General features: G+C 40.7%; 1 protein-coding gene across 1 annotated transcript; it reads left to right on the top strand.

The window, feature by feature from the left end:
- Positions 1–46: 46 nt before the first annotated feature.
- LOC136441375 (uncharacterized) lies at positions 47–9,016 on the top strand. The gene is made up of 7 exons (XM_066437635.1): positions 47–173; positions 2,196–2,379; positions 4,794–4,937; positions 5,637–5,717; positions 6,107–6,304; positions 6,727–6,870; positions 7,629–9,016. Exons 2-7 carry the CDS (start codon positions 2,221–2,223, stop codon positions 7,773–7,775), a joined length of 873 nt encoding a protein of 290 aa, XP_066293732.1. The 5' UTR covers positions 47–173; positions 2,196–2,220; the 3' UTR covers positions 7,776–9,016.
- The last annotated feature ends 94 nt before the right edge of the window (positions 9,017–9,110 follow it).

Below are 9,110 nucleotides of genomic sequence, written 5' to 3'. Positions count from 1 at the left end.
TAAGCATTCGCTTTTAGCTTATTTTTCCTCCTATTAGAAGCTTCGGAAGCTTCTGGAGGTCAGAGGTTAGCGTCTGGTGCGGAGGGAAAAACAAGTCAGCGCTGCACTGGTCAGCTGGGCGCACTTCGGCCTGTCCTTCCCCGTGGTCAACACTCAAGACATCTTTCACTACGGTAGGTGCGCCTTTTCTTTAGTTTTCTACAAGCTAAAGAACTGTAGTCGTGCATCAAGTAAAGCAAAATGCAAGCTGTGTGTGTTACGCGCTGTTGTACGGTTTTGCCACATTCAAGGACATACACCAGCCGTCGACACATGTGCATTGTTTACATCTCGAAAAACTGGATGCCTTGGCCAATTGTGTTTTATTTGAAATCATCTTAGAAAGTAGACATATGGGAGACAATCAGACCAGCCAGTCTTATCACGTTTAAAGCATTCCTCCCCACCTAGGAGGTTCTATTGTTCCCGTGCCCTGCACCTTGAAGTTATGTTTGCCCCCCCAGGGCATTCTCCGCCCTCAAAGCGCCCTACGCAAATGTGTTTACACATGTCTGTGAAGGGATGTCTTTATACAGTTGAACAGATGTACCCTCCAAAAGAGACAACTCGAACTCCAAAAAGGACATAGAATTCAAGAAGTCATAATGTCAAGGTGCCGGTGATTAAATGGTAATGCAGTTGTTTCTGTGTGTCACCTAAAGGTTACATGATACGTCTCGTCCAAACGGACACACCCCTTTATGTGATTTATGTCTGCAGATGCATTGTACTATGAAACTCATATCATTTCGCGGTAGCAAGGAAAAAGAGGTTTTCGTAGTGTTTTGAATTCGCAGTTGAAGCAATTCTGTAGTAATGAATTGGTAAATGTATATTCGTTGTGTTTTGAATTTGTGGAGAAGGAGTCACCGGAAGAAGCGCAAAAATAAAGCCATTGTAAACGTTTAAAGATTTGCAGTAAAAGTTTTCAGGGGGGCAAATCACAGTTCTCCTACCGAACTACATGTCTAACTTTATAGTTTGAGAAGAGTGACATTCATCAAGGCACAACAATATGTATCTTGTACTAATATTCATCACCATTCGATCCCAAATGAAACACCTGTTTATCATTTGAAGCACCACAAATGCAATGACAGTACTTGGAGGTTGTGGCCTCCACATCGTATGGAATTTAAATCACAGATCCCTTGGTATTTTACTGTGATTATCTGCCCTTTAAAACCACCTGTTCTTTGGTGTTATTCCTGGGGGACAGCATAGTTTGAATGACTTTGCTGTGTTCCCTTACATTTACTGTACATTTATGGACAACATAACCATTGGTAATTGCACAAGAAATTGCGTGTCAAAGTTCTGCCCCACCTTTCAACATTTTTTAGATCTAAAAGACTAGATTTAAGTGTTGGCCCGAAGCACATTTGAAAAGTTCACATTTTTGAAAGTGCATAAATTGCAAATATAGGAAAGGGACAGACCACTGACGAGTCTGTGAAGCTTTTACTGCTTTTTTTCGTGTTTTGACAAAAGAGAATGTTTTCTGCATTTTTCTCTTTTAATATTCTTTTATACCAACCGAATTTGTATAATTCCTTCCCTTATTTACCCAATTTGCAGACCCTTCCCCCCAAATACTTCTTGGTCTGTCCCAACATGTACTCTATTATGATTTCTTACCAAGCCGTAAGGTTATAGGTCTCTAATACCGTACTAAATTTTGCGAAGCTTGAAGCTGTCGTTAGGTCCCAGCGTGCCACATCAGGGTGAATTCAGCTGATTCCAGTTGACGTCAGAGGTGCACAGAAACACCTTTTACATTAGTTATCGGCAGTGCTTTTCGGCAGTCATGAGCTAAATGCCCAGTGAGTAAACTGGTCAACTCCGGGCTTTAGCACAGCAAAATGGTTCAAAGGAGGCTAATTTTCTACAGAGAAGAGATGAAGCTATGCCTAATTGCTCGCATGGCTAATGGCTATCGCAGTATTGGAATTACAGCTGGGACCTGTCAAATTTGGCTGACAGAGTTGCCTTTCCATTAGTGATATGGAAAAGTCACAATGTATTGCTGCAAGCAATGTGCTATTGGTTGTACATGGAAACTTTTGGAAATGTCACCTCTCGGCGATGAAATTATTTTAAACTTTATGAATTTATCAATTCATAATGTGCAGATCTTCTCATCACTCTCACTGCAGCACATTCTAATCTAGTGGAATCGTCATGGAGATAAGTGAGATTGTCCGCACGGCTGCCATGCTGGTGGCGTTTGGCGTCGCCGTGAGCCGAGGACGTAAGATCTGGATGATGGCAGACGCAGGCGCCGTTCTGTTGTTCGGGGTGGCGTGGCTGGTGATGCCTGGAGTCATTCTGGGCCAGATGGTAAGCATTGTTTCCTGTTATTAGTCTCTTGTGCATGTACTGCACTTTGTATCATTGCCACTGAATACACTACAATTTTCTGCCAGGTGTTTATGGCAGTTAAGCTATGGTCACACTAAACTCACGTCGTACCTGCGATGGGGTTTCTTCCGTCATGACAGCGCCGTACGTCGTACGTTTGGGAAAAACCGGGTGCAATAGTTAACACATACAAAGTGGTGGTCACATATAACGTAGGTACATCGTACGATGGTTTTTTTTAGTGTACCTAGGTCAATCGCAGGTAAATCGCACGTAAAAGTAGCCATCGCCGAGCGTCCTACGTCGAAAAATACAGCTAAAGATGATTTTGAACATGTTCAAAATTTTCCCTCCGTCGCCGTACGATTTTTATTGCCCCCAATACAGACTTCACTACGGCCTTCTTTTTATACCAATGAGGTGAAAAATGTATACATTTCGATCGTTTTCTGATAGTTTCAGTTTTCCCTGATATTGTCGATGTTGTTGAAAAGTGCAGCCACCAGAGCACAGTGGCAATCGTTGTACAGCGCGCCCGCTGAAGAGCCGGCTTTCAAGGCTATGATTTTCCACGTGTCAGATCAAGTATCGCGCGCAGGTGATGCATACGATTGTTTCATGGCTATACACACGTGGGTTCATAATTATATCTGACCTCAGTCCTATCCTGTCTCTACTTTTAGTTTGCCAATAGAACAGTTTGCGGATGGCCCAGAGAAAGAATATGACAGGCCAATTGTATTGTCCATCAAAAAGAAAGCACATAATAGGCATAAAACGTCAAACAAAGACTGAAACTGAAAAAAAAGAGACAGGATAGGACTGAGGTATGATCTAATTATAAACCCAGGTGTATACAGACATAAAGCAATTATATGCGCCTGGTTCTGGACCTGACACGTAGAAAATCTAAACTTGGAAGCAGGCTATTCTACGGGCGCACTGTTTTCTGGTTGCTATTGTCTTATGATGGTTACAATTTGCATCAGCATCGGCAATATATCAGGGTAACTGAAACCATCAGAACATGGTCGAAATTTATGAATTCGTCACCTCATCATTAGATAAAAAGGCCGCAATAAAGCCTAAATATGAGGCTATAAAAATCGTACGACGTTGGATGAAATTTTGAACATTGCCCGACGCTCTGCGATAGCTGATTTTACCTACGATTTACCTGCGATTTACCTGCGATTTACCTGCGTTGTACGGGAAATGCATCGTACGTGCATCGTAGGTACGACGTGAGTTTAGTGTGACCGGGGCTTAATGAATAAAGTCATCAGGTTGTGTTAAACCATGAAGTAAAAGTGTTTAGTAATCTGCAGACAGATAACCTAAAAGAATTGTTCTGCTTGTCCTGCAATAATGTTCACATTATCATTATGAACAAATTCTATGTGACTAAGACGCCTATCCCTAGGAATTACAGGAAATCAAAATAGGCTGCCTTAGGCTTAACGCCTTACGGAAAAACAGCATGCAGACTGCAGACCCTCATTTATTATTGCTGGTAAAATTCTAGATCTGTTGGCAGTGTAACTCCCTTAATATATGAAATTCAATATGACCTACCCCATCTCTTTAGAATGAAGTGTTTTCTCCTCAGGCTTAGTTACTAGTAGTAGAAAGCAAGCTGTGTGATTCTAACCTAGTTCTGTCTTTAAGGGTTTTATGCAAAAATAAACAGTATATACACATGTACAAGAGGAGCACTTGTTCTACGTGTGGTACCAAGCAGATAGTCTGACATGTAGTTTATACTTGTTGGTGGTGTTTGTGTACGTTTCAGCATGACACAGCCCAGTGAAGCCACCAGCACACATGTAGGTAGCCTACACTGGACAGGTAGATATACATCAGACAGGGTCAACAAACTCTGGGTCAATAACCTTGGGGTCAATGACCTTGTTTCCTATATGACAAATAACGTTCTACTTTGTTTTCATGAGTGCAATGCAAAAAGTGCAAAATTTTGGAAAATAATGTGCCATTTGGCGCTTAAATATGTTTTACCATGTCTGTCTGAAGAGTTTTAATGCACTATACAATTAACGATAAAATTGTTCTGTTCAATGATTCAAGATTGAATGACAGAAACTTGAAGTTCATGCTTTCACTTAAAGTATCCCTTGTTGAGGTGTTGATCTATCTGATTGTTTTATTTGTGAAATTTTACTACCATGTGTTATACAGAAGGCCAAACAGCCTTTTGATTGATAGGAATATCACATCAATATACATGTACATTGCAGGTAGGATTGCTGATTTGAATTTTTTTCTGTTATGTACATTCATTGGGAATATATCAACGATACTGTGATATAAAAATCAAATCTATTCATTGAAGATTCAGTGAACTCAGTTGAGCCATTTCCCCCTCCCTGTTTCAGACAACAGGTCCTCTGGGTGCCTTCCACCTGACCCTGAGTCGCATGTTTGGTGCCTTGTTGATTGGGACGGTGGTCACCTTCTACAAGACCCGCAACTCTGGCGACATCACCGTGTCCAACGTCCTGCTGTACTCACGTGTTGTGGTTTGTGTTTTTTTTATCTCAGACTTGCATTATTTTGGGATTGCGGAAAAAGCTGGCCCTGTCTACCTGGCAGTGGCCTGTCTACCCTGGCTGTCTACCTTTTTTGGGCCCCAAGGGTATGCATGGGGGTTGAGGAAAAACTGGGTCAATGCAATTCCAGATGTGTATGAGCTAGATGGAAGACAATGCCTATTGGGTTGGGGCAGGGATGTGGGTGATGCTGGTACAGCAATTCCACCAAGACTGGAAAAAAGTTCCAAATACATCTACATGTATACAATTAAACGTTCCTGAAATGTTAAACAAAATTGAAGTAGAAAGTAAAACAAGGAAGCAAATAAAACCAGACAAGGTAGGATGAACCAGACAACAATAGGACCTTTGTTTGTCACAACAGCTAAATTTACAACAGATGTCTGACACTCCTAGGGGTTACTGTAGCTCAGAAACTGACGAAGTCTTTAGCAGCTGCTGCTCTGGCAAACCATCCTATCAGTTTTCTTTGTATATCCTGTACCCCATCACACCTCTTCTATCTAGTGTAACAATCCTAGTACATTTTATTGTATACATAGATGTTTGTTTATCAGTAAAAGATTTTCTTCTTGGAAGAATGCTAAGCCTGTACCAGTTTTTAATGACCTTATGTAGATTGGACATGATGTACATGTAGACAACAAATGTAGCGTTGTGTTGCAGGGCATCTCGATGCAGCTGATGGCTGTTGGCTATGGCCAGATGTACTACCGGGACCTGGAAAAGGGCGGTTGGACAAGTGAGGTAATTCCCTGGTTCCTTCATTTACCATTTTTCTATGCAGAGCCACCCTGTGGCCTTCAGTCCTTTTGGTTAGCTCTGCTGAAATTGGCAAACATTTCTGGCGCCCTGGGTACTAATGAGCATGCCTTATTCGGCACAAGACAATCAGCATTCAGATTTCAAGTTGGGGGGGTGGGCATGCAGCAGCATCAGACAAAGCACAAGGACAGGGTGCTTGAGAAAACCTGTTTGTTTGTCAGAGGGTGATAGTTTTATCAGTCGATATTCAATGATGACCCTCTACCTGCAGATCCGATAGATCTTAAATTTGGTAACATTACCCAATAAAGAATTTTGGACTGCCTGCAGTGTCTAAGATATGCACTGAACTGTTCTTACTGGTATTTCAGCAAGTGTGGTATGGCCTGTTTGGAGGTGGAGTGTGGCTGTTAGGCAACCTGTACCACAGTGCCAGGAATGACCAGTTCGGCTGCTACAGCCAGCGGAATGACCGCCTGTCTTTTGTCCTGCGCCTGGATGGATTCCTCTGCCTGTTGTTGGCCCTGGCTGACTTTGCCTTTGGCGACTTGTTGAATACGCCCTTCATGGTAATATATTACAACCTTGACCTCTTCACATGTGTTTGAATGTAACCAAAGTTGTTAGTGATCAGATCCATCTAGAAGAAAGAATGAAAGACACCTAACATTACATAACTTAACAAGAAAAGCTTTTGAAAAAGCTGACTATGCAAGAATTAAAAGAGGTTTCACACAGCTAAAGCATTAGGGTGTAGAAACTTGAATCTCTTTAGGTAGCAGCAAAAATAAAACTTTTAGATATTATTTTCTTCATTATCAGGCCCGATATTTGTGCCAGGTATGTATTTCTCCCAATCCATTGTATCTTTGAAGAAAGGAACTGTTATGCAGTCTTGTCATATATTAGTTAATAAGCAGATAAGGTGACAATCAATGCCTTTTCAGTAATGCACATGCACTGTTAATGGATCTTTCTATTTCTCCCATAGATGGATGCGAAGCCTGATGGCATCCACCTGCACATGACTCGTTGTAATGGTGCTGTGACTTTCATGTCGGCCCTGGTGTCCAGCTGGGCTCCGGTCTTCCTGAAGGATGAGGATAAGAGGAATGTCCTGTTGGGAAGGATCGTGGTGAGTTGGCGGCATCTTTGGACAGGCGTTAAACACTTATATATAACTGCGCCAAGTTTCGCTTCTATTAGATAATCAATGTAGTCTACAAACACCTTTCATCAACACATCACATATTCAGCTATGAATTCAACTTGCTCTAATATCACACCTCACTCCATCCTAGCAGCTGTAAGGGGAGCTGTTAAGATTTCAGAAACGAAACTTGCGATGTAAACTATAGAGACATTTATTATCAGATAGGATAATTCCAGCTTCAGCTGTAAGTGGGTCAGAGGAACTGCTATTTGCCTCTGACAGACTTCTATTGAGGAAGTCATCTTGAAATCAACTCAGTCACTCATACAAATTGAGAAATTTTAGTCTCAAGAAGACTTTTCCTTTATGTCAATCTCATTTCATTAGGAATGAACCTGCTATGATACAAATTGCAGTTAGTTTTTGACTCACCCACATTTGGAGCACTGAAGAGCTAGTCATCAATTTTACTCATACAAATGTACATGGTATGCATTCATTTTGTTTACGTTGGTGACTCAAGACTTTCTTCAAAGGAAACAAGATAAACATTGCACATTCTTCTGAATGTTTGGTATTAGGGAAGTACTATGAAATAAATGCATCACCTTGGTGATATAAATGCACCAAACAAAATCCAGTTTTTCAACGGAGACCAGCAGCCTTTTTTCAAACATATTCATACTATACAAGAGGCCTGCAAGTTGTTCCCAAGTTTAATAACATGTTTCTGATTTCAGCAAAATGTCCTGATAACAGTGATCACCTTGCACTACATGTGGAGTTTCTACTCGACTGCACTGTTATCTGGGTTAGCCTTTGGTGTCGGGCAACTTGGCTTGTTGGCATTTGGCTACCTGGCGCCTACTGGGAAGAAGACAGCCTGAGATGATGTCCAGCGGCGTCTGCTGGATTTCATTCCCAACGTCAATGGGATCTGACAATAACATAATTCTACTGAAGACCTTTAGAGCATTGGCAAAACTAGGATAAATGTATCAGTAGCAGATTTTATGGAGCTTCCAAAACATGCAGTCTATTTTTTAGATAAATATAATATCAGAGACATAAGGGTTATCAGCATCAATAAATCATAATGCTAGTTTAAGTCTGATGAATTGTGATAAACTCTAGAATTATTAACCGGTGTGGGAGAGTTGAATGTCTAAGGTTTGTATAAACATGAATTTGTAGCTGCCAGTGGTTTAAGTTCCTTGCCGTTCTGAGCTGTGCAGGGTGTGTGGATATGACCTCACGGTTGTCATGCTGGTCGCTTGGTTGGTCGAATCAAACCTATGAATTTCTATGCGTTTTGAAGTGTACTTAACATGATCATAATCCTGTCACAGTAGCATTACACATATTCTAAATGACTTGGTAAATTCCAACTTTACCCATCCTGCGTGGCAGACAATGCTCCGTTCAAGCCATATGAGAGGAAACACCCAACAATTTGCTATTTTTGAAAAAGAAGGTTTTGTGAGATGCTGGTTTCTAGCACTGGCAATCAGAGCACTGTGTAGTGAGTAGACATTTTGTATGAACTAAAGTTTCTAACAAGCAGTTGCTTGATATTATATGTTGCATGGTGACTTTTGCGGTGTATGCAGTATCTTATGTAACAAGAAAAGTTTAACTGTAGTTAAGTTTTTTTTACAGAGTGTTATGTATTTTAGCACTGTATTTTACTGTTATTCTGAAATGTAACACAATATAAGAATAGAGCTCAACACTATGACCAGATAGAGGACTAGAATCTCCTCTGAAAGGTTATAATAAGTAGCATCCAGCTTGACTGTAATAGTGCTTTCCTTCTATAGATATGTATGTAACACATATCAAAACTGCTGTTAGCTCCAGCTTGTGAGACAATCAAACATTGTTGAATGTCATGCAATGTTAAAGTGGCCATTTTGTTGGTCTCTGTCACAGCATCATTGTTCTTATGTCTGATTACTCAGTGATAAAAATGTTTCAAACTTGCAAGGTGTAACAATAAATGTGCAGGATAAATAATGTATAGACTTGAATTCTAGACCGAATATAGCTGGAGCTTATGTCTACGGTATGTCTAAGGTGTGACATATGATTAACTACGCAGCCAAAAATATAAGGGAGATAAATATTGTTTTGGGCTTCTCTGTGTAGTCATGATGATGATGATCGGATGATGTGTGTGTGTGTTTGTTTGTTTCTTGAATTGTGATTGTATGTTTTTGTTT

The sequence above is a fragment of the Branchiostoma lanceolatum genome, chromosome 9 (genome assembly GCF_035083965.1).
Source record: "Branchiostoma lanceolatum isolate klBraLanc5 chromosome 9, klBraLanc5.hap2, whole genome shotgun sequence".
Lineage (NCBI taxonomy): Eukaryota > Metazoa > Chordata > Leptocardii > Amphioxiformes > Branchiostomatidae > Branchiostoma > Branchiostoma lanceolatum.
The sequence above is the reverse complement of the archived record's forward strand: the minus strand, read 5'-3'. Positions and strand labels throughout refer to the sequence as shown.